This window comes from Dermacentor silvarum, chromosome 8 (genome assembly GCF_013339745.2).
Source record: "Dermacentor silvarum isolate Dsil-2018 chromosome 8, BIME_Dsil_1.4, whole genome shotgun sequence".
NCBI lineage: Eukaryota > Metazoa > Arthropoda > Arachnida > Ixodida > Ixodidae > Dermacentor > Dermacentor silvarum.
This window is the reverse complement of record NC_051161.1, coordinates 142,249,173-142,275,421: the sequence shown is the minus strand read 5'-3', so window position 1 is coordinate 142,275,421 and position 26,249 is coordinate 142,249,173. Positions and strand designations below refer to the sequence as shown.

Sequence of the window (26,249 nt, the reverse complement as noted above, 5' to 3'; positions counted from 1 at the left end):
TTACGATCACGTACGACTGTAATTGAGGATTGAAAGAAAAATCACATGATGCCTTCCAATCCCCTTTTATAATGCCGGGCCAAGAAACCTGTTTGCTTTTTCAGGGAGACACGCAGGGGGGCTTGCTGACACAACCATGCCCTCCATTGCCTCTGGTGTGATACAAGCCCTACCGTGGAAGACAATAGGTCGTTCCACACCCATGCAGACTAGCTAACAGGAAAATACTAGAAGCTTACAAAATTGAGCATTGTAGCAGGATTGTGTCACAAGCTCATTAGCATGTCTCCCTGAAAAAAAAGAGATAAACTTTCTCGGCATAGCTTGGTAATGAATGACAGGACAACCTTTCATGGCTTTTTTTTTTTTTCTACTATCACTGTGTAAAAAAGAAGCATCCTAAATAAAGCATTCAGTTTATAGTTTTCTTTCACCTCGTGTCTAGAGAGGCGGTAGTTTTGTGACCACGAGCCAACTAGCCCGACAAGCTATGCTCATTGTGCACTGTTTGAAGACTGCTTTCATAGCTGTTCTTGCTTCAATCGCAGCTCCATTTTGCTCTGGACAATAAACCTTGGCAAGCTGCACTTTTTTGTGTATCTGGCACTGTGCAAAGTGCCTGGTAAATTTCAGATAACTTTTTAATAATTGTGCCAAATCAGTCACAAGACGCATGTGCAGTCATATACAGTGTAGACCGCTTATAACGTAAGTCGCTAGAGTCACGAATATCCGCGCTATAAGCGGTACCACACCATAATCAAAACAACGGTATTATTACGATAACAATTACATGGACCCTCCAGGCGCATTTCTGCCATTGCCGTAGCTGTCGCCGCGCACCGAATGCTGTATGTGCGAGTGAAAGAGTGAGAGGATGAGAGCCAGCGATCGCAGCTCAATCGCAAGCACGCAAGGGAGGAAAGCGGGAAGGAAGCACGCTGTCTTCCAACGCGAGCAAAGCTCGGGGGGGGGGGGGGGGGGCGTTATATCCGGGGCTGCCGTGCGTGCAGGGAGGGTAGAGAAAGGGGAGGGGGGAGTGCTCTGCTCCGCACGCACGCCCCCCGGGGCTGCTGTATCTTGAAAGCCATTTGCGATGGGGTCACAGCCCGCCATGCGCTGTGTTTTCGCGGCTTCGTTCGCGTTGATGTGAGACACTGCATGAAGGTGAATTCGCTCACTGCTGCTGCCGCCCTTCCTCACTATAGCGTTTTGACAGCGAATTTTCGCGGTCATCGAGTGAGATGTGTTCATATTTGCTTGTGCGCACGTTCACGATGTGTTCAGATGTGTTCATGTTTGGATGAGCCGCGGCGGCAGATGCGCTTTCACGCGCTCATTGCGTCATTCTGGCCGCTCCGCGTGAGGAATGCTGGGATGCATGGCCAGCGTGGCTCGGTGCGGCGGGCGAAAAACAGGAATGAAGCTATTTATGCGCCAGCAACGTTGGAACATGCCTGACGGCGCCAGTCACGTCATGTAGCCACTCTGACGTCGCAAAGCTCGATGCGCGCGCGCGGTACGTCGGAAGATATCTGCGGCTTGAGGGGAGCAGTCGCTGTCTCGGTTAACTGTTGAACTTCCAGGCAGCCGCACTGTAACCGGTATTTCTTCTCCCACAACTGCAATATAAGCGATATGCGTATACAGAATGCTATGGGAAAATCAACGAGAGTCTGAAAAGTACCATATTATATCCGGTCCAGCACTATAAGCAGTTACATTATAAGTGATCTATACTGTATATACATGAGAAACAAGACATCAAAAGTTTATTTCAAGAAAGTTTAATGCACACAGCCATGACTATGTTTTAGACCAAGCCACATTCAAGACAAGCCAATCCTTCCATATCTTGGCATTCCCATGGTGCCACAGCACTGAAAGTGGCCTAGACTTAACATTTCCTGCTAGGTTGTATGGTACGAAGGTCTACGTCCATTAAGATAATTCAGCAGTCAAGTACAACTGAATTTTGCACCTAATATCGATTCAAATCAACAAGTTAACTAAAACACAGTTTACTGTGTGTCCTGCCCCATCTGATCCTCAGTTAATTAGTACTGTAGAGTCTCAATAGTACTACAACTCATCAAACAAACCTTGATGCACTTCATGGCAGCTGGGCTGATGATGCGGACAACACCTCGCGAACCCGCAACAGCAAGCAGTGGATGCCCTGTGACGTCGTCGTATGACCAGGCACAGGTGTAAAAGTTCTCCTCAGACTTAGATATCACAGAAGGTCAAGGAGAATGGCCTTTTGCGCAAAGGAATACAGTCGAACGTCGCTGTAACAAAATCGCATCGGGCACAAAAATGCCTTCGTTGTATTCTATATTCATTATAAGCATACACGCAGCTATGGGGGGTAAAAAAAAAGATCGTAATAAGGTCTTTGCGAAAGAAACACAAACGGGGGTGCCTCCAACAGGCGAGCAAAGGGTCTCCAGCGGATTTCATTGCCCCGTCGACAACTTGCCGTGCCAATACGAGGCACTGCAACAAGAGGAAATTATATACACATGCTGTACATCATTGCGAGTAAGCGACCGTGTAAGATCGGCACACCTGCTTGCCAATGGCAGTCCAACCAAGCCAAGACTCTGGCCAAAATGTGCACGCCACCAAGAAGTGATTCAGACACGGAGGGGACCACACATGGATCCATACTACAAGTATGAGCCTAGCCTGTGCATCTGATCTTGGAAACTGTACTTGACATTTTTGCTAACCAAATGTATACGTATTTTGAGGTACATGCAAACAATATTTGCTTCGCTACAACCGACGCCATGTCAGATCCCACATTCTAGATTTCGTTATGGCATTGAACTGAAGCACAACAAGCAAATTTTATATTTACTTCTTTGTATCCAATAGTTTGCTATATCAGTGTTTGTTATATCGAAATTCAACTGTAGTACAAATTTCTTTGTTTGGCACTCAAGCAAAAGGAGACAAGAATCAAATCAAATGAGAGAGCATGCTCATGCACTACTTCCTATTTGTTTTCTCCCAATTAAAAAAAAAACTATAAAAAAACACCAGCCCTTCCCCTAATCAAGAAAATGGAGGTAAGTGAAGCTTGTCGTGTGTGTACCTGACCCTACAGCTTTTCCTTCCCTTTCCTACTACTTTTCCTTCCCTTTCGTGCAACTTTTCCTGCCATTGCGCTGTACGATTCTCTGCTCGTTGCTGTTGTCGCTTGTGTTCGATGTCTCGAGTTTGTTCGGCAGCGTGGTTAGCAGCATTCGCCCGCCATTGCCGCTGGCGATTCTTCGAAATTAAACTGCTTCAAAATTAAATCTGTCCATCACCAAAGACAATGAATGGCTCAAACCCCCTTAAGCAATGGCTCATACCCCCGTAAACGCGGCCTCCCCATTACGACGACAGAAGAGAAGTGAAATTCCATGCTGGAATGATGAGCAGCAATGCATCCAGCTGTGGAAGCAGACAACAGCGACAAACACGTGCCGGGCACGTGCACGAGCACGAGCGCAACCCCAGGGGCACCAACCAGCCAGCTGCAGAAGAAGCCGACGACGTTCGAGCCAATGCTGATGATGATATTTTTCTGCGTACACTGAACTCCAACACAAGTGAGCCAATAAAACTTTGCTTAAAAGTAACACAATATTTCAAATGCAACGCCAGAGTTACCATTACAACATAAGGTGGTGGGATAACCGGAAACAGAAATGATTGGCACAAGCTTTGATGCTGCTTTGAAATTTTCTTTGATGATGAGATGGTGTTGTCAGATAAGTTCATCAGTGCAGGCAACATTAGGGAGCCAAAGAAAACAAAGCCTACCGTAGCATAAGGTACATGTGATGGTAAAAAGCACCTCGAGACTTCAAAGGAAAAGTGCCTTGCAACATTATGGTTACAAATCCAGAACCAATCCTTGCAAACTAGACAATGAAACAGACCATCAATTTCATCATAGCATGCACATAATGCACTAAGTGTCAGCTCACACACTTATTCATTATTAATTTGGAGATGACACTACATTTGCAGGATAACAATGTTCCACAAGGACACCATAGCCAGAGAAACCTAAACTCATTGAATTGATCATGGTTATGAGGTCGGTCTTGAGTCATGTCACACTAAATGTTTTTTTTTTCAGTCTCTTTTTTTGCCTTACTCATTCACTGACTGGAACCACCTTCCCTATGTTTATATATACAGTGGCACCTCGTTGATACGATCTTCACGGGAACCCTAAAATAAAGCGTATCGTCCGAAAATCGCATCATTCAACGTATTACCTAACCAAATCGTATTATCGGGAAAAGGAAAAAAAATATACAATCCCGAAAAACGTATCACGCACAATCGTATCAGCGAGGTTCCACTGTAAATGATGACTAACAATTTCGAGCCGCTTTAACTGGCATTGTATAATCAGACGTCTTTGTCTTTTACATTTAAAACCTATCGTACTTGTGTGTATATCATGTATTCTCTTTCTAACCACCACTTACAATTTCTCCCCATTTCACCTGCCGGCACGTTGAAGGAGATCGCCAGACAAGCAGTAGAGATCACATTGGTCTTTACTTGCCAATCTCACGCTTCAGTCCTCATAGATCGGTAATCTCCCTTTTATAACACTGTCGTTCAAATTAGCATTAAATCATCGCCGTGATTCCCTTTCCCGGAAAGCTGATTGGTCTACCTGGGGTCGGTTCCATCCCCGATGAAGCCTCCAGTCACAGGCTGTCGCTCAAAACTATGGCGTGTGCTCCCATAATGGGCCTCTTCTCAGGTGATTTGTTGACGGTACACAACCCAGGCGCATTTCACGCTACGAGCAATTGCTCGATCCCTCGTGCGGGGCTTCGACCCTCTCCGAAAAATCTTTCGCTTCGGAGGCAAGTGGCACCAAGAATATGAGCCCCTCAGAGCTGTCGGCGATCGAGCCCCGCAACACAAACTCCGAACCCCGCCACGGGGTTCGTGTTTTCTAGGACCCGCAAAAAAGAAGCATAACTCTATCGGGTCATTTTTCATGTTCTAGACCGGGAACGTTGGTGCCGGGAAATCGTACGAAACGGGATTGTATAAATGAGGTCCTACTGTACCACCCTCTCTCACAAAATTCTCCAATGTAAGGCGCCCGAGAGGTACACTAAAAGCTCGATGATACGATCACGGCTAATACGAATTTCCGGATGATACGAATTTTTCTGTGGTCCCGGCCGAGCCCCATTACTTTGCAACGTGCTAGAGAACGGTTGTTACGAATAGATTTTCAGCCTGCGTCGGTTGATACGAATAAACGCCGCCCCACCGACGGCCGCGAAAGAGAACAGCGCGCAGTCACGCGCTTTCTCTCCTTCTCTTTTGGTGCGGAGGCGCGGCGCCGGACAGAGCGGACTCCACGACTGGGCACGAAGAGTTTGAGGCGGTGGCACTTTTGGTGCTTTTGTACTTTTCCTCCTTTTCTGCGAGCCGTCAGATGGAGTGGCTGCTGCGCTTCGGGCCGCGTTCTTCGTGTTTGCGCCATTTTGCCTAGTCGCAGCGAGCTATGCCTCGTAAGCGGACATTTCTCTCCTTTAAAGAGAAATTAGACATTCTTCGAAAGGTTGATGAGGATCCCAAGAGGAAGCGGACGGAGTTGGCTAAGGAGCTAGGCCTCGCAACGTCAACACTGAGCGCAATTGTTGCACAGCGAGACTATCATGAAAAACGTGCTTTCGTTCAACGTCAACGCGAAGCAAGCGAATTCGAACACGCTTATTTCGAACATACCGCGCACCGACAATGCTCTTAGCAGCGCGCCAAATCACGCGGCGGCGCCTCCGACCGGCATTGCTCTGACACCGCCATAGAGCAAAAGCTCAGGAGAGACCCCTCGATGCCGCGCGCGAAGGAACGGGGGGGTGTGATGAGTAGTGCGCGACACAATGCGGTGACTTTTATGGTGCGCGACACGGTGCGGTGATGCGCGATGGTGATATTTGTGGTGCGCGACAAGGTGCGGTGCATTCAAACAAGAAGCAGACGACAAGGAGAGCGTGCGCCGCTCTACCGCGCCGCGCCGGAAACGACGACGCCGAAGACCGTCCGGCACGTGAACACGCGGCACAAGAAAAGAAATCAAAAGAAAAAAGCCAATCCAATCACAAAAGAACACGGAGCCTCGAGCAGCCAATCAGAAATCGACGAATCGACCAGAGCAGCAGAAAAAGGAGCCGCGCTGGCAGTAGGGGGAGGAGTTCCAGAAGCGACACCAGGACAAGGTCGGCCACCGGATCGGGAGCTGAAGACGGCCGTCGGGTTCCGGACCCGAGCCACCAGGACTTCACCCGGCCGGGGCCTCCTGTCAACCCGTTCCTGGGAGTCGCCACTCTTCCTGATCGTAAACAGCTGCCCGAGGCCGGCAAGCGACTGTGCCCGTGGGCAGGACGAGAGCTGTCGGGCTACGGGCCCGAGCTCCACGACCAGCTGCCCGGCCAGGACGCCGCCGCCGTCAACCCCTGCTGCCAAGCCGCCTGCCTTCCCGGGCATCGCCACCCTGCCCGATTGTCAACTGCTGCTGCCCGAGGCCGGTGAGCGTCTGCGCCCGTGGGCAGAACGAGAGCTGTCGGGCTACGGGCCCGAGCTCTACGACCAGCTGCCCGGCCAGGACGCCGCCGCCGCCAACCCGTGCTGCCGAGCCGCCTGTCTTCTCCCTCCGAGCCAGAGCTGCCACGCTCTGGCAGCCTGTACGACGTTCCGACACAACGTCTTTTGGTGAGATCAACAACGCTTCTCTCGTCGTCTCGTCTCCGCTTTGCCGCGTCGAGACTGTAGTGCATACGCACACCCGCAGCCTGCCCGAACTTGCCCGACATCAGTAAGCGTTCTAGCCACATGTATGTTGTATTATGAGTTCTTTTTGAGTGTTTATTTTATGGGTTTTTTTTTCTCGTTCTAGTTACATTAAAAGTTTGTGTGTGTGTTTCTCGACAAACGGCTTTGTCCTCGATTGGGTTCTGGGAGGCTCCGCCTCAGAGAACCGCCAGAAACATTAACACAAAAGAACCTGCTCATCACAGGGGGGAAGGAACCCGCGGTGAAAATTTCCTTCTCTCTCAAATTACAAGGTCGCCGTTTGTGCATCGCATCGGCACAAGCGTGTATGTGCCGACTAGAGTGTTCCAGACAACCGTATTCTAGCACACACTAGTGCCCACGTCTCAGCCACGCGGATAAAATGGCAGTGAACCCTTCTCCTCTAGTTTCTAGTCACATGTGACCTTGCACGCTGCGGCAGCAGCGCAGAGGGAAGCAGCGACGGAGGCACAGTCCAGTCGGGCCAACGAAACTGCCACGCCCGCAAACGCTCGCTTCCCGATAACGGCAGAAAACGAAACTTCAAGGGGCGGCTAAAATAAGCTGGCGCCGGCACGGCGGCGGGGGCGCACGGAGATGTGCGCACGGAGTCGAAGGTGAGAGAGCTACGAGTGTGTTGAGAGGGAGGGCGAGGGGAGCCACCGAAGCGGCGGAGTTGACGCGGCTAAATCCGCTTCCCTGCCGCCCTCCTCCCTCACCTTCGACGGCCTCCGCGCGCACCCGTGTGCCGGCGCCGCCCGCTCGCTCCCTGAAGCTTCGTTTTCTGTCGTTATTGGGAAGCGACCATTAGCCGGCGTGGGCAGTTTCGTGGCCCGCGCTTTTTATGCGCTTGCGCGCCGCGATATTTCACGACTCGCACCGTTCGTGCATCGTGCTATGGTGCACGAATAGTTCAAAAATACGTCCTTTTAATTCAAACAAATTTTCGGGCCCCTTCGAGTTCGAATCATGATTATCAAGATTCGACAGTAGTTTTAATTGTGTTTCGATGATACGTATTTCGGCTAATACGAATATTTTTCGTGACCCCATAAGATTCGTATCATCGAGCTTTTACTGTATTTGTAATTAAAACATTAATAAAATGAAAGCAGGGCACACACCCTACAAGTTAGCCAATACCTATTACCCCAGTTCGCTACTGTTCCCAATGTGTGGTATGTGCTGTTTTCTTCTTTGCAAGCTGTCAATGGACATAGTCGCACCTGCTCAGTGGGTTGCAGCAGAAAGGACCAAACCTATGCGCTTCGTGGCGGAACACAGTGGCAAAGGATACATCAGGATCGCAGTATGACTGCAGCAGCTTGATGCTTCCATTCTCCAGGCACTCGTACAAAGTCACCTTAAAGCAGGAAGACATGTGGATGTTTGAAAAAAACAACAAAAGATGCAGCAGACACCAAGAATGAAACCATTAAAAAATTTACTGACATTTTCACTGCCACATCCATTGGAACTTGTTTCCCACTAACCCAAAATCATTTATTTATTTATTTATTTATTTATGAATACTGCCGTCTAGTTAGACCATAGCAGAGTGGTACATATGTAGGATACATACATTTGGGCAAAAAAAAAGAACAGACAATAACAAGTCAGTATTAGAAGGACACGGCACATTTAAAATAAACGCTCTTCAAAGGACACCAAAGATTTTTGGGTTACAGCTTCGTTGGAGAGGTTATTCCAATCGTTTATTGTACGAGGAAAAAAAGAATATTTGAAAGAATTGACTCTTTGTTTTAAAGGCATAATTGCTTGCGAATGTCGGTTTCTAGTTGCGTATCCTGTAGATGGAGTCAGTATATGTGATGTGTTAATTCTGTAATAACCATTTACCAATTGATAAAGTAACTTGAGTCTACAAGCCCTGTTTCTATCAGTAACTGGTGGGAAAATATCCTTTTTTATTAATTCACTTATAGAGCTGCGACCATATGAGTTATAAATGAATCTTAGAGCCTTTTTCTGTCATGTCATCATCTATGTAAGCTTGTTTCCTAACTGTCTAAAGTTTAGGTTGCTTACAGCGTTTTATAAATAAAATAGTAAAATGTATAACAAAAAAAGAAATGTTTAGTGCTAATTTGAATGCCAGATTGCTTTTGCTTAGATGTATAAAAGTGGGTAACTTGTGCAATTTATTTTCATTTCACTTGCAACGTCTCTGTTATGTTTGTATGTGTATTCTAATATGCTTGTTGTAAAGGTTCCCAATGGTTTTACGTTAAGACTTTTCTTTAACTTCTTGATATAGTTTCACTGAACTATGTGTGCACCATTCAAAAAGCTGAAATGTGAATCAAGAATGCTTCAGATATAAGTGCGCCATAAAAAGAAGACAAAAATAATGAAAGAAAAAGAAAGGAAAAAACTTGCAAGAAAAAAACTTTGCTTTCAACCTGCTGTACAGTTTCACCAAAGGCAAATAGAGTATTTTGGGGTGAAAGGGATATGTGGAAACTAAATTATACACAGGTGCTCCTACTACAACACTGCAAGAAATTGTATGCGTCTGTACACATTTGTGGCATGTTTGGTGGCCGAGTGTAAAATAATTTTCAAAAGACAGTCGACGTCCGTTAATTGACTCTAATTGCTGATTCATTTGGCAATATTTTCCCTGATTGTAACACACCCCAAATCAAACGCGCGTCCCCTTTCTATGTGTCCAAAGTAGAAAACTAACATAGAAATGACATTAAGGCATAAAGAAAGCAGAAATCTAACGTGCATCCGATTTTTTATCAGGGAAATGGGCAAGAGTCTTACATGTGTTGGCAACATGTGTTGGCAACACAAACAATGCAACACAAACGTGTTGCACAACGGTGGCCGATTTCCTAAAGTCAGGTTCGGTCCAATGCACTCAGGTTATGCGGTAAAGCATACGAACGCCGTGAATGCTGTTTCGTTTTCATACCTGATGCACTGCGCAGGCTATTTTCTGCCCAATTTTCTTTCAAAAAAATAATAAAAGCTGTGCTTTAAAATCGGTTAATGACTGTAATGAGACATTGTGACCTTCAGTTATTGCTTGAAAACCTTCCTAGGGCAGGCCGAAAATCGGCATTTTCAACGACAGATTTGACATGTGAAACACTTTCAGTCCCCTAAACTCTGCCGAGACAGACGCTGCCACTATTGGGGTCACCACAGAGGTCAGGCGCATGCATGCTGACTGGTATAGTTCGAATTATCGAGAGAAGGCCAATTTTAGGATTTAAATAATGAAACATTGTGCCCATGGAAATGCATGGGCGCTAGCCGGGACCTTCGGTTGTGATCGAATTAACTAGAGTCGAATTAATGGAAGTCTACTGTACAACAGAGACGATGTTCCCATACAGTAGAGACACAACGAACACTACATCAGACAGTATGTTTAGAATTATGCTTTACTGAGGCTAAAATGTAATACATAACTTAACACAGTGGAATCTCGATGATAAAATCACGGCTAATACGAATTTCCGGATGATACAAATTTTTCTGTGGTCCCGGCCGAGCCCCATTACTCTGTAACGTGATAGAGAATGGTTGTTACGAATCGATTTTCGAGCCGCATTGGTTGATACGAATAAACGCCGCTCCACCAACGGCCGCGAAAGAGAGCAGCGCGCAGTCACGCGCTTTCTCCCTTTCTATTTTGGTGCGGGGGCGCGGACACAGCGCTGGACAGCGCGGAGGCCGCGACTGGGCGCGAAGAGTTTGAAGCAGTGGCACTGTTGTTGCTTTTCCCCACGCAGGCGTGGGGAAGCACGGCCGCCACAGCGAGCGAAGGTTCGTGCAGTCTATCGCTCCAACGGAAACTGAGCGGCGTAAGCACAGCGCACACAAAGGTCACAGCCGTGTGGAGATCACTTGCAAGATACGGTGCATGCGACAACACCGACAGCCGGCACAGGCGCAGAGTACAAGAACGCATTGGCAAAGTAGAAGCCCCCCCCCCCCCCCCGCGCTGCATTCCCGCTTTGCTTCTTTCGCGTGGGAGATTGCGTTGCCAGTTACCCTTGTGCCCGGTTGCAAGATACACATTTGGTACCGCAGCAGAGCATCGCCCCCCCCCTCCCTCCCTTCCTCCCATATCCCCATGGCCTTTCGCGCGACGGTCGCGTTTGCTCTCTGCTGTGCGGTCGCTCTGAGTGAAGGCGCGCGTCCCCCGCGCGCCTTCACTCACACATACGGCACGTGGCGACATTTTATCGCCCTTGGACTCGTGCTCCACGTCTCATGCTCCTCCTCCACATCGCCCTCGTTGATCTCTTCTCTCATCGGTGGGCGCACCTCGTTGAGAAGCGTAATGCTACCGCCCTTGTCGGCGAGATTTTCCTGCGGAAGCCGTATTATAACCGGTATTTCGTCTCACGCGGCTGCACTGTAAGCGGTATGCGTATACATGGAGTTCTATGGGAGTGTAAATGGGAGTTGGAAAAGGCCGCATTGTAGCCAGTTCTGCACTATAAACGGTTACGTTATAAGTGGTCTATACTGTAAATGCTTTTTACGTGCGTGTGCCTGAGTTAGTTCACGTCTGACTCTTTAAATTAGCTAGTTTTATTTGTGTTTCGATGATACGACTTTCGGCTAATACAAATATTTTTCGTGACCCCGTGAGATTCATATCATCTAGATTCCACTGTATATAGAATGTGTACATTACTGCAAAGTAAATAGGCACACATTCCTCAAGGGTTTAATGCTTAACACTCACCCTGTTGCTGCCAACAGCGGCAAAGATGTACAGGCCACCCTTAAGGTGTGGGTTAAACTGGACTCCAAAAAGGGGCTGGCCATGGTCCTCCTGCATGGCCAAACACAAGTGGTCAGTGAATGCAAGGTTCATCAGACCACTAAGTGATCTATGAAACGATGACATTATTATGAACGAGCACTCTTTCAGAACCAACAAGGCTAGCTCTCTCTTTAGCCGCAAGTTCTTGGAATTGCTAACAAGTAATTGAGTAGTGGCATGGTTGGCTACACTCAATCAGGAAGCACCACATATTCATATATATTTCTTGAATTCTTCAACATCCTAAACTACACAACTACCTACACGCTGCTACCTTTTACCCTTGAGAGGTAAAAGAACATAGGCGACAAGAAAAGACAAAGTTGGTTTGCTCCTACGGATGAACACACCAAAAGACAAGCTCATTCAGACATCTTAAGCTACCCAAACCAACATCGATCAATACAGACAGCTGGACAGGTCAGTTAGAATTCACCATTTACTCGTAAGTGGTTCATAATGAGAGAACACACACAAATTTTGAGTCCACTGCACCTCTGCTGATTGTTGGTGACCGCTATTTACCAAGAAAGGATGTGGCATGAACTGCACATCAGTGGAGATTGCTCTTAATGAAGGGCTGTGGAGCCTTACATCTCCTTATCAAATTAAATCTTCAGCAATGAGTAGGCACTTTTATGTGGTCCCTTTCCTAACCTCCCACCTGCTTGTACAATTCGACCGTGAAATACTAACGTAGCTACTTTAAGCACTGACATGATAACCAGTGCAGTTCCATCATAAATTATTCATTAAACCAAGTGCTTCCACCAACCATCATGGCTCAGTGCATGAAGTCACGGGATCAAATCCTGGCTGTGGCAGCTATATTTCCATAGGAGCACAATGCAAGAACACTTGTGTATAAAGATCCAGCTGCACACTGAAGAACCCAGTTAATCAGAATCATTCCCAAGCTCTCTACTATAGCACCTCCTGTATTCTACAGCACAGCTTTAGGGTGCCAAATCCCACCAATTTACCAGATGTTTGCACTTGTAAAAAGCACTGTCATCCTGTATCACTGGTGCGGTTTGCAGTCATCATGACTGTCGAGGTTACACTGGCATGGCATTCATTTACTTGTCGTGGCTTCCGAGAAACTGCAATGCCAAGTGCTGCCATCTCAATTATCTGGTGCCAGTTTTTAATGGCAGATTCAGGGACCTTCCATAGCCAAAATGTTCCACTTTTTCTGAGTGTGCATGCTGTAACACCAGTTTTAGGGGAGTGCAGGGCACATGTTCCAATGTCGGGTCAAGAGCAGATTATGCGGCAATGTGGCCTTATGGATCTGGCGAGACCTCTACTTTACTAAAATTGGTGCATTTGAATTGAAGTATGCACAACATGCTTTCTTTAGCAGGGTTGATAGGGATCATTCACAGAGGCCGATCACAGAAGTGGCTGTATTTTTCATGCATCCAAAACTATGGTTGTTCTTCGTACATATGTTCATAGTACATAGTGCATATTAGAGAGGTTTAGCTTGTCCAGTAATCGGGTAAAAGCGGGCGGACAGGGCGTTGGGGCGGAACCGTAAATGTGGCAGCCTGTATGGTGCTGCCACCTGGTGGTGTACAGATTCAACAGAAAAAAAGAACAGCTAGTATTGCAGTAACCAAGTGTATTCTACTTCGGTGCTGGTGTAAATTTTCGGCAGTGGCGTAATCGTGTTGCTGCCGAAAATTTACACCAGCAGCGGTTACTTGGTTACTGCAATACTAGCTGTTTTTTTCTGTGTAATCTCTGCGCCACCAGGTGGCAGCATCATGCAGGCCGCTCACGTTTATGGTTCCGCCCCAACGCCCGGTCTGCCTGCATTTACCCAATCACCGGACAAGCTAAAGGCTGTTTCACATGCTGAGACTGGAGCGAAAAAAATCGGTGCAGTTGCATGCGTCACAATGCGATTTTTTGAGGGCTCAATTCACGTGATTGCAATTTAAACAATGCGACTGATGCGACGCCCAGGGTTGCTTGTTACCAGGTTATGTTGCAAACGCCGCATAATTCTTTTAATGTAATGAAAAAGACGTGCGTTTTATAAGATGATTGACCTCCTTTTATTAGGACCAAATATTACGTGTGTTTTGTAATTTAAAACGTTTTGAAGTTTAAATTTGTTTTGGTGTGTGCAACGGCGGTTCCTATGCATGACGTACGTAAAAAGCTGTTCGCAGCTGGTTGTTCAGCGCTGTGTGTTGTCTAATGTGCCTTCTATGTGTCACTCTGCCTGAATAGGATAAAAAGTCTCCAATATATTCAAGGCTTATTGTTTCTGCGTAGGAAAAACAAAATTCTCCATCAGAGAAGATACAACTTAACGTGCGTGGAGTATTCGAAAACAAATTGACTCTGTTTATTCAAGCCACGGAGTTAAATATGTTGTCGTAGAAAATTCATTATGATAGCCTCCATGCTTGGCATCTCAAATTTAATAAGCAAGTGAGGCAAGATAACCTTTCAAGATGCATCGGGAAGTTTACGTGTGTGGAAAACTGACAGAAAAAGAATGCATCAAAACGGTCGCACATTCAGCGCAACGTTGAAACTTCGGGTACTTTGCTGCCTTGTTATTTGCCCTTGCTGAGGCTGCAAAATTTTTGTATGCTACTCAACAAATTAAAATTGTGACGACTCCAAAAGGCCATGTTTTCTCGTAGAGATCGAACACCTCGTTGTATTGGCAACTCGCATAGGTGTGTCTACAGCATACAAAGCAAAGGCGAAAATGCACTTCGTTTGCTATGTAGCGCGTCAACGAACACATAGAAATGCAAGAATGGAATCTCTGGCACAAGATTTTTATTCTCCCTTCGCGTACGTACCAGATTCAGCAACCCACCTCTGCACGCAATGCACTTCTTGAGCGAGACGTCATTTTCCACAACAGACCGCGAAATAGCTCTCGGTGCAATTTCGATGGGAAATCGCAACGATCGGAGCAACATTGCGACGCAGCAATCAACCGGTTGGTCGCAGTTGAAAATCGCAGAGTCGGCACTGCGACTGTGATTTTCGTCGCATGCGACGGAAATCCACTTTTGGAGTGATGAAAATCGCATCATGTAAAACGGCCTTAAACCTCTCTATTAACATGTACAATGTACTGTACATAGTATGTGTGCACTTGTTCAAAGAAGGTTACAGGACAAGGAATTTGCGAGAAAGCTGAAGCATGAGCCCATAGCCTCAAACTGAAAGGTCTTGACTGTAGTAGTTCATGCGACCTGCACGGTGATTCATTAACCCCTTCCATGCCTTGGGTGAGCTGGGTTCGTTCAAACGTTTCTGGTGAGACTGGCCAGGGACAAGCTCAGCTTATTAGTGGTATTTTGCATTTCCTAGCAATGCCATGGATGGGCCTAGTTCTCTCTCAGCAGTTAGTCATGCTTTTGGTAGAGGGTAGCACATAATCCATTGAACAGTAGAAGCAGAAAAATTATTCTCTCTGAGAAGGTAAAACATGTTGGCAACTGGGACCTTTAAAAATAATTTGCCCATGTTTGGTCGAAATTTGGGATAATAATGTGGCACAGAAAGAGTTAAATTTGAAGCGCCATCCCTTAACAGAGCAGAAATTCACATTAGCTGTGGGCACTGTGTCCTGTAAACTTTTGTGGCACACTGTAAATATAGCTCTCTCTACTAGTCATCTACACCAGCTTGGATCCCTTTTTCCTTCCCCTCTTCATCGCGTAGCAAGCCAGAAACCTATAGTGGCGCTATTATGGTGAATTTGGTGTGACTTTGAGTGCATGCACTTCACTTGTGGCTTGGTGCTACATGGTAGAACAGAGTACGATTCGCAGTAACAGTGACGTTTGGGGGTTACAGAAAGAACCTGAAATGATTATTATTTCGATTTTCTGTACACTATTGAAATAGAAGTGCTTCTTCTTCTTCTGTTAGCACTGGGACGAAGAGAATAAATGTCAAGTTTTTCCTGTATAATGAAGTTTCCATGGAATATATACATTCCAAACTTCCAAACAGTTTCCATGGCATCCATGGAAATTGCTTGAAAAGCAACAGCATCGTAACCACTGCTATTTTCTATTCCATTGCAATAAATGCAGAGCAAGATGTGATACCAGCAGCTGCTGAAACTGAGCATTGGAGGCACAAAATAGTTCTTTTCATCGATTGAGATACACTGTCAGAATAACGGCACTGCAAAAATACCAAACTCTTCATTATATTTTATTTCTGTTGACTCAAAAAACTGTTGTTGCCATGACTATCCACTTATTGAGGGAAGGTGGGTAATCGTAACAGTGATGTGCTTGCGCAAAAATGTGGCTGAACTTCTGAAGTATTTTGCCTGAATGCTGTTCGGTCCGTCTGTTTTTCACGTGATATAAACGCTGAAGGTAAAACAAACAAGTTGAATTATGTAAGTGTTTGTTGAACACACACTGGATGCCCCCCTCTGCTGTCAGTGTCACCACACTTTGTCACGTGACAGTCTTCGAACGACACCCACACCAACTGATTCAACGTGTCATTAAATTTGCCTGTTGGACAAGCACATTAGCTCCATCAGCCGAACACTGCACCTTTCTTTCGTTAAACATGTCTTTTAATTCTCTCTTGCTTTTTGTGGCAGCTGTTCTCACCTTGACAAATGTGGAACACTTGTAGGCCAGCTTGCAGCGCTTTGACTTGCTTTTGCGACGGCGGCCCCGGCGACCTTGGTTTGTGGGCGTGTTGCTGCGTGACGTGTTGTCTGCCGTTGATGCACTCCCCACGCTCGACGTTTCGTCCTGTGTGACGAAAAGAAATGGGGGAGGGGCCAAAATTAGAGGGTCAGCCGCAATTTCAGTGGTCATGAACTGCCAGGCAAGGTGCAGTGTCCACCCCAAATTGTCACAAAACAGGTTTTAACCTGATAGCTGCCAAACTCTTTCCTGAAGTAGAAAAATCTGCATTATTTCCCAATGCTTTCATTCCTCTCCCCAATATCGGTGCACAATGTTGTGAATAGAAAACAAAAGACAACTAATGTAGGACTTCGCCAAACTATTAAAGGGAAGTTGTTCTGAAAGATACAAGGCTCTCTTAACCAAGAATGTACAGGCAGGGATAAAATAATACGGGACCTTGCTAGCATGTGCCAAACTGTATTTCTTGACCGGTGGAGATAACCTCACGTGTAATTAATATACATGCACTCTCTAGTAATGAACAGTTGTACATCACAATGGCCGAATAAGACACCACTCTTCCAGCCTAATCCTTCTGCAATCATCGCAATTTCAACAGCAGGCTGGCAAGATGTGGGCGTATTGGCAGGCACATGAGCATAAAAGGATAGGCATGGGCAATGCTATGTCTTAACAACAGACGCTTGCTTGCTTCATCAGAGGGTGCAAGAATGCAGTTCTGCACACTTTGGCAGATCTGCATTATTTTGTCCCATTATTTTGTCCCTGCCTGTACCTTCTTGAGTATTTTAACAGCTTTTTTATTTTATTTTATGTATATTAATTGCATGTGAGGTTTTCTGCATCTTACTTTTAGTAGGGGATCACTGAGAATAGCCGCATACTGTACTAAGGTTAAAAAAAGATTATGCACATCCCACACACTGTGGGAATCGATGTAAGCAAAGCTTTCTGATGATATCGTTTTTATTTCTTTTATATATATTCACAATATTGGCGGTAATGTTGACAACATACGACAGTGGTGAGTGCACCACCTTTATTTGTCTATGAAGTACACTGAGCACACAGTGTAAACACAATGACGTGCAATTTCACTTATGAAATTTAGCCTCAATCATTCAGTGGCGCACCGACGGGGGGGGATTCGGGGGTTGTAACCCCCCCCCCCCCTGAGGCCGACTTAACCCCCCCCCCCTTTTTGTTTAACCCCTTTTCTTTCCTTACGCATTTGAGTGCTGCAACGAAGATGTAAGACGCGCAATCGTCTGCACACTCGCAAAAAGCGCATTTTTTGACAATTTCAACTGAAGAAATCGAAATTAGTGCTGTTTAGATGGTATTGACAAACTGTCAACCCCCCCCTGGCGGAGATCCTGGGTGCGCTACTGCAATCATTGTACACAAAATTTGACCTGAAAGGTTTTTCAGTTTGCTCAGCATGGGAGGTATATAGCTTGCTAAATCTGCATGTAATGAAAACATGTTATACGATTATCACTTATGTATTTGCAACCATGCCACCTGCGGGCCTTGCTTTGGTATTGTCGTGTACACGAAAGATATGCAGATCTTGCACACTGTGGGAATCGTAAGCAAAGCTTTCTGTGTGGTTTGTTTTCATTGACAACATTTGGCGGTGATGTTGACGGCCTACAACAGTCATGATTTGATGCTAAATGTTACCTTGCGTGCATTACTTGTGCTTGTCTACGTAGTACATAGAACACATAGCGAGACGTTGTAGTGTGCCACTGTTCATAGCCAGCGAGAAAGCTAGCACTGTCATGTTAACAAAACACTAGCCAAAAAGACGTGGAACAGCAAGAAATGACAAACACAGGCACTAATCGAAACACGAGCGCCCGTGTTTGTCGTTTCATGCTCGTCCACGTCTTTTTCACACTAGTTCTTTGTCAGCGCCCGTGTGTGTCTAATCTTGCTAGTCTACGTCTTTTTCGCATAACTTTTTTGTTAAGATGGAACCACACTCACTCGCCCAGCTCTCAGTTCTGATGAAGTACTCTCATGCCCTGACACAGCTCATCACATAGTAGCTGAAGTGCTGATTTGATGGACGGCCGCTTGCATATTGTCGTCTGCATCTCCTGTGTCACTTGTCTGAATTGCACAAACTTTGTACGGCGCTTTTTTTCAGAAATAGCAGAAACCTGCCGTACCATTCTCTGAATTAAAATGTTTACAGTGTGTCAGCAACTGTTGCTATATCTTGCCAATATTTTTTTCTTTCTTTTTTTTCTAATTGGTGAGACCCCAAACGAAGCATTTTTTCTGATGCCACCTTTCTCTTCTCTCGTGATCCTCCCATGTATCCATGCTGTCACAAGCAAAGACTAGCAATGCCGTTATTCATCCGTCTTGTCACGGCATTGGTTTTACGCATTCTCTGTCTACCATTTGCCCCAGATACGAAGATGAGAGGATTGCCCTTTGGACGGCTTTGGGGCACTTAGACGACAGGCCTTTTACGGAGGAGAACATCTTGGGCGCATGGCCTCGTGCGTCTGCTATGTGTAGGGTTACAAAGGCGCTGCTGCGTTTTTTGAAGTGCGCAAGCCTGTATGACCGCCTGTGACGAAACTCAGCGATGAACGCTTGACTGTGTAAATGTGCAAGATGTGAACTTCGCTCTTCCTTCTCCTCTTTCAATCCTTTCTCCCCCTTCCCCAGTGCAGGGTAGCCTACCGGGCTCAGCCTGGTTAACCTCCCTGCCTTTCCCTTATGACTTTTCTCTCTGTCTACCATTCTATCTCCCTTCTGGGCTGTTAGACCTGAGTACAAAGGTAAGCGCTACAGCATCCGCAATGCTTTTGCGGGGGCCTCACATAAAATTACAGCCATCCAGAGGGCATTGTGTCGACAGCCAGGGAGTTCCACAGGGCGTTGTGGCAACAGCCAGGCAGTTCTCATTGAAAAGATCTCATAGACAGCACTCCCACACCCCTGGCATTCTCAACCACCCTCCAATGTGGCATGCAAGACGGCAACCGCAGCAGCAGTGTAAAAGTCAAATGAAGAGGCAAAGAAGCTTCACTTTAAAGTTAGGTTCTGTGGTTTTGCGTGCCAAAACCACGACTTGATAATGAGGTGCTACGCATTAATAATGATAGTGAGGGACTACGCATTAATTTTAAATGTGCATCCAATGCATGGCACACGGGTGTTTTTGCATATCACCCCCATCGAAACGCGGCCGCCGTGGCTGGGACATTGATGGGATATTGATCCCGCACTGCCACCGCGATACCGCCATAGCCACTAGGCCACCACAATGGGTGGTACTGAGGTTTCTGACGTTAGGGAGCCCTAAATAAAAGAAACATGCCTAAAAGCTGTAGCACACTTCACTGCTTGCTTTAATAAATTCACGAAATACCGTATCAGCATTAATATGTTTTTGTTTTCAATGTAACAAAATAATGAACATACAATAGAGGCAGGTGAAAAGAATCTAAATGGGTCTATGCCTCTGACGAAAATCGCGGAGTGAATAATTTATCCCTTTCATTAAACTTCCTCCACTTTACGGAGTTCCACAAAACTGATTTGCAACATTTAAGGTGTCGTCCATAAACGGACGACTCTACTCAGTACTCAACTGTTGAACTTAACCACCTCTGTCAAAGCAAGCAAGCGCCCAAATCGCTCACGTCAAGTGAACCGATTCCAAAGAACGCCGCTCGTAGCGCCTGTGCCGAAACCGGAACTCAACGCAAACAACGCGAGATTCCCTGCAATGCATTAAATGCAATGGTGGATCTTCATAGCGTTAGACAGAACTAAGTAAGCAAACGTTTAAATGCAAGGACGCGCGACGGTCGATCATGCTTTACAACGCTGAAACACAGGTCACGCTTTTATGGACGCTCACTCAGCGCCTGGTTCACTGGATTCCGCCGTTCAAAAGGTGCCGCACAGCATTAGTACCGGCGTAGCCAGTACACATCGAGAAGCAGGAGGCGACCTTTCACGAAGAGATTCAAAATTGTGATTACCATTTTCGCGCGGATACCAGCTCGCTTAACATGAGTCGTCGTCTTCCAGCGCGGAGCCGCTACATTCAAACGAGAAAACGCCTTTGCGTGACGCCTCCCACAACACCGCAGCTGGGCTCGTTCAAGCGCGCAGTCACTGATTAGGTCGCCGAGAGATTAGCAGTTTGACGACGTATACACGGCTCGCGCGAGGACGCTGCGCCGCAGACAACAGTGGCAACAGGCGCTCTTCGCTGACACATGTGCGGCGACTGTTTGTTTTGTGTTTATTCGCTCGTGCGAACGGCGTTGAATGCGTCTTAAGTTAACGCAATGAAAAGAGCGCACGTTCGAGAGGAACTCTTTCCAAGGTCTTCAATATTCTCACAAAACAGTTAGTTAGTCAGTCAGAAACGATCAAAGTTTGGGAGAAACACTCAATTTCAAGTCAGTTGCTACAAGATACTGCTGACGCGGTTCTTACAGCGCACAAAACAACAAATGAAGAGCGCAAATAGAAGATGACGGAGTTGTAGAGCTTACGATGTCGTCCGGAGAGTCATCCGAGTGATCGGACGGATACACGAGCCGAGGTTGTCGGGTGTGTTTCGTCGAAGAACTCGCGCACGCGACTTGGTCGCCGAGGTCCGAGTCCGACATCGCACCAGAGCAAAAGAAGCAGTTGTTCCGAACAATTAAATCTGCATGTAACTTGGTCCTCTACGACGGTCCGGAACTTGGGTTCACAAGCGTGAGCACGAGCATACGCGATCGCTGGACACAAAGACAAAATGTGCAAAACCTAACTCTCCCTCTACGCGCTTTTCAGGGTGCATGAAGAGCCCGCGGCCCGCGTGTTTTGGCTCGTTTTGGCTGCGACCGACGCTGGCTGCTGCGTGGCTTGTTATGATCTATGAAGGCAGCACTGCAAACGTAAGCGAAGAAACAAACGAAAGTTGACGGACCAAGCGGGAAAGTTCAAATTCGTGTTCGAAGCGTTCATCATGCAAAGTAAAGGCTACAGTAAACCGTTCAGTAAACCGGCTACAGCTGGCCTGCGGGGATACACTGCTACCTAAACCGTGTACATCAAGCAGATGCTAAAAGTAAAGTTTGTTGTTTATAACCAAAGGATAATGTGAATGTCCCATAGTTATTACAAGCTCATCGCTCATAAAGTTTTAAAATGACAACACAACGCCTCCAGAACTTTTTTGACTAAAATCGCAAGAAGCGCTCGAGAGAGCGGTGAACTATTTCAACAAATCGTAACAACGTGAGTTGAAACGTAACGATCATGTGACAAGCCGCGTCTAACAAAAGTGGGTGTTGTCAGCTCCATGTGGAGTACATTCTGTTCACAGTTCGCGCACCTTTAAACATTCGTATTCAGGGGCGGATCCAGGTTTTTTCGTGACCACGGAGCCCTCGGGGGCGACGTTCAGGTGGTTTTTTCTGAGGGGGGGGGGGGGGGGGGTCAGCTTTTGTCGATGATGATGGTGATGATGATAGTAGCCTCTCTCATTTACCGAAATTCACCGTTTCTGCTCACGATAAACCCGCGTTTTATACGGCTAGAGCAACACCTGTAGCCCGCCGTGGTGGCTCAGTCAGCTCAGGCGTTGCGCTGCTGAGCACGAGATCGCGGGATCGAATCCCGGCCGCGGCGGCCGCATTTCGATGGAGGCGAAATGCAATAACGCCCGTGTGCTTACGTTGTAGTGCACGTTATAGAACCCCAGGTGGTCAAAATTAATCCGGAACCTTCCACTACGGCGTGCCTCATAATCAGAACTGGTTTTGGCACGTAAAACCCCAGAAAGATGAAGAAGCCCTATAGCGAAGCCAGGTATCGGTTTCTCCGAACATATGGGAAAATGACATTACCCAATACAGCCATGTGCTTGGCGGCTGTGCCTGATAATACAGGGTGTTCAAAACTAAGCTTGATGCTTTTCTTAAAATTAGGCACTGGGAGGCACGCGAAGACCACCTGTGCAATTAAGTTATGTGGCCAGGGGGGCACAAAGTGAGATTATAATTATCGCCGTGAGCTGCCCAATTAACTAAAATTGAACAATTATTTTTTGTCGACTGCAGTAAGTGGGTATGTTTGTATTGAAAACTTAGAGGCAGTCGTGTTTCTACACAGTATCAGTCGGAAGAATTATTCTAGCGTGTTCGTGCTTCGAGATATCCGACTCCAAATTTCAATTGTACTGCGCAGAGTTATCGACTCGACGCGAGAGCGGTTTATGCTTTGCGTTGCTGTGGAAGGGAGGCATTTTGAACATCTTTAGGGCATTGACATCTTGATGGGTGAAGTGTCATGAAATTTGTGCATGACAACACCAAATTTAAAGCGGCAGTATGAAATATTCGTTAGCATAGCTAAAAAGGTTTCTGCTGTTGATGGTACCGTTGTTGCTTTTGATTTCAATAAAACTTACAATGCTTGGAAATCAGCAGTCACTTTATTTGCGTAGCCTAGGCAAGGACCATGCCCGGTCGTCTAGTCACCATTACGCACGCGCACTGCCCTCCGGCTTCTCTGCGCGCGCCATTATATCGGCATGGCAGCTGCCGCCATATTTACAGGCTGCGCGGTCGCGTGTTGCGACAGCGGTTACGGGTTCCTCGATTTTTTTTTTTTTTCGCCAGCCGTGAGAGGAAGGGGGACAGTTATTATCTTTGCCAATGCCTCCGCCGTGTTGTCAGACTAAGCGCCGTACCCAACAGCCGCGGCACATCAGGGAGGAGCTTTGCGCCGATCCTCACTCTCTTGCATGCGTAATCATGCGAACGACAATTAAAATTTGTAGTTGGATATCTCGGAGCAATAGCATAGACACGCTATACTCGCGGACAACTTTCTGTGGCAATGAAGGGAAAGCTACGGGCGCGTGGATGCTGCACATGTGTTACCGCGCCAAGTAGTCCGGCAGCGTTTGACAGTGCTTTTGGTTGCTCGGAACAGACGCTGAATCGACGCAACTTCCACGTGCGACGATTTCGCGTTTGCCCAGACGCGGAAGGGAATAATGAATAAAAGCCTTTATTTTAAGGAAGGGGACGGCTCTAGGCCGCTGTTGGGGATTAGGTGGGAAAGGAATGTGGGTTCCCGGATTGTTGGCTGGGGCACATCTTCATCTCAGTCTTTGATCTCCCGTTTTATGCAGACTCAGGTGCATGTTCACTTCCGCCGCTCTCGCACGGGCTGGTCGACCCCTTCTACACTACTCGAAACAAGCCACTTTGTCTGCCATATGTCGCAATGGCTTTCTGTGTTTCAGGGTTAGTCTGTATTTCAATTCCTAGTGTTCTAATATCTCCGTGCAGTAAATGTTGAATGTTGGATCTCCCTTGTGAAAAAGCTGCACAGTTCCAAATGAGGTGTTGCAAGTCTGCTCTGCATGACTCCTGACAATGTGTGCATCGGGTATAAGTGTTCGCAGTCGTAGCTTGTCTGGTTTGGTGCCATTTCTCAAGTATGTGTGGTGTGTATGCAGCATTGGCCATAACCTTGTTCAAAAAAACCTCTTCCGTGCGAGTAAGGCCGCCGTTGTCAAACACATGTACTGGTGCAGCTTCTAATAGTCTCCGTTTACTATCTGCTTTTATTTTAGTGCGAATGTAATGCATCAGTGCTTTGCTAGGAGAGCCTTCGGCCAATATCTTTAGGTATGGATTTTGGTCAGCGGGGTTTGGCGAGGAAATGGAGTGTGGGGAGCTGTACGTGTAATCAAGCCCACCCGCTTGCGCGGCAACTGCGTGAGCGGCTGCGTTTCCCCCATCCGTGCCGGTGTGCCCCGGTGTCCATATGATTTCAACATTTGTCCCGTTGTCCTGTATTCTCTTTAGCATTTTTCTGGTGTCGTTGGCCACAGCATCATCTGTCGTAGGCACCGTTAATTCGGCCACCGCTTCGTACGAGTCAGTTAGGATCCGATAATTATTTCGCACCTTCTGCTCTACAATGTCTCCCATGTCAATGGGAATGGTGTTGACCGCTCCCCATATAGCTAAGAGTTCTGCGTGCAAGGTTGCACCCCCGGGAAGCTGACATGTGTGATAGCCATTGTGTTGGGGTGCAGATGTGCTAACCCAGGCCATGCTTGCCATGTCATTTTTGATTGCAGCGTCCGTGTAGATGTCAATGGTGTGCTGCGGCGTTCTTAGTTCTAATCTCTTTTCAAATATTTATCTAGCTTCCACGTTTCGTCTGGCGATAGGGCGTTGTTGCCTCCGTATGCCCAGTGGTGCTTCCCATGGTGGCGTTATGGTCGCTTCCGCGGGCTCTGGCTTCGCATGGACTTGTTTATCCCATGCGATGATCTGTTTTCCCTGAGTCGTGTTTTCCAACCGGGATCGCATTCGAATTCGTGCTTCATTGATTATGTCCCGTATGGGTGGAATCGCTTCCAGCTTGAGCAGGTCCTCGTTCCTCGTGTGCTTCGGTAGCCCAGTGATAGTACGGAGGGTGGCCCTGTGTAACTTTTCGATGTCGCTGAGGTCTCGTTCAGAGAATTCGTACACGGGTGCCCCGTAAAGAATCCTTCCAACCGCGACTGCTTTTGCGAGCGTTTGGCACGCTTTCTGACGCGCTCCACCATACTTGCTCGATATTCGTCTAACCATGTGCAATGGCGGTCTCCATTTTTGCTTTAGTGTGCGAATCCATAGCTGGGGGCTGTTGCAGCTAGCAATCTGTGCACCGAGGATCCTAATTTGTCCATTGGTCGACGTAATATCGCTTTTGCCTATGTGTAAAGTGATCTGCTTGTTTACATTGGTCGCTTTCTTTCCGTCTACGCTGATCAGTTCCGTCTTCTCCGGCGAGAGTTGCAGTCCGAGGTTATCTAAAGTGTTGCTAAGGCTCAGGATCGCTGCTTGCAGTTCAGTTTGCATGCTCTGCATGTCGGAATAATCCGCCGCTTCCGTCCATATCGTTATATCATCGGCGTAAATACTGAAACGGGCCGAAGTGTCTCGCTCAAGACTTTCTGCTACCCGTGTCATGGCCAGATTGAATAGCATAGGTCCGAGGATGGAGCCCTGGGGCACACCCCTATCCAAGTAGTAGGTCCTCGGACTCCATCCCGGTGCCTTGCCATGGAGCTGGATTGGTCTGCTTTGGAGGAAGCTACGGATCCAATTGTATGTTCTTTGGCTAGGGTACCTGGTTGCTAATTCCTGTAAGATGACCTCTTGTTTCACGTTATCGAATGCTTTACGCATATCGACTGCAAGAATATAGTCAGGCATCTGTTTGCGAGACTTGCGGTTGATCACTCTGCGGAGCAACCAGAGGCAGTCATGTGTGCCCATGTTCGGCCGAAAACCTGCCTGCGCAGGATGCAAACCCGGTTGTACATACTCCATGTAGTGCTGCATTCTCGTGTTTAGCATTCTTTCGATCAATTTGCAGATAGTTGACGTTAGAGCTATGGGGCGTAGATTAGCTGGTTTCGTGTGGTCTTTGCCCGGCTTCGGTATAGGGTAGATGAGGGAAAGCTTTAGTGAATCTGGCACTAGTCCGGATTCCCAGGATTCATTGACAATTGTTAAGAGCCGTTCTTGAGCTTCATTGCTGAGGTTTCGAAGTTCTTGCCAAGTCACTCCATCGTGCCCGGGAGCGGACTTCGTTTTACCTTGTGCAAAGGCCGCTACGAGTTCACTCAGCGTAAAGGGCGTGTCTAGCTCCTCTTTCGCGTTGTCTATCGTGGCAGAAGGCAGCGGTTCCGGAGGCGCTTCGGCAGCATGTGGGAAGAAAGTGTGGATGACGCGCTCCTCCAGCACGGCAGGCTCTTCTCGCAAAAAGAGTTCCGTGAGAGGAGGTGCGCCTTTCTTTCTCCCAAGCAGGCTCCTTAAAATCTGCCATAGCCTTTTTAGACCGGGTTCCCGGCCAAGATTCGCGCACGTATTGTGCCACGT

General features: G+C 47.1%; 3 protein-coding genes across 9 annotated transcripts in view; 1 reads left to right on the top strand and 2 right to left on the bottom strand.

The window, feature by feature from the left end:
• The window catches only part of LOC125947408 (polycomb protein eed-like), a 48,919-nt gene extending 27,898 nt beyond the window's left edge, over positions 1-21,021 (bottom strand). Inside the window, exons 1-5 of one of the 2 annotated variants that reach the window (XM_049672077.1) lie at positions 20,859-21,021; positions 16,273-16,419; positions 11,570-11,659; positions 8,132-8,197; positions 2,103-2,228 (exon numbers count right to left, since the gene is read on the bottom strand). In XM_049672077.1, the coding sequence (XP_049528034.1) occupies positions 2,103-2,228; positions 8,132-8,197; positions 11,570-11,659; positions 16,273-16,419; positions 20,859-20,975 (546 nt within the window). In that variant the 5' untranslated portion in view covers positions 20,976-21,021. Of the gene's footprint in view, positions 1-2,102; positions 2,229-8,131; positions 8,198-11,569; positions 11,660-16,272; positions 16,420-20,336; positions 20,475-20,858 lie in introns of those variants that run through there. The other variant, XM_049672078.1, reaches the window with a different exon arrangement.
• The window catches only part of LOC119461739 (polycomb protein eed), a 208,630-nt gene that overhangs the window by 27,898 nt on the left and 154,483 nt on the right, over positions 1-26,249 (bottom strand). The gene's annotated exons all lie outside the window — the stretch shown is intronic.
• The window catches only part of LOC119461742 (NADH dehydrogenase [ubiquinone] 1 alpha subcomplex assembly factor 4), a 158,528-nt gene that overhangs the window by 39,838 nt on the left and 92,441 nt on the right, over positions 1-26,249 (top strand). The gene's annotated exons all lie outside the window — the stretch shown is intronic.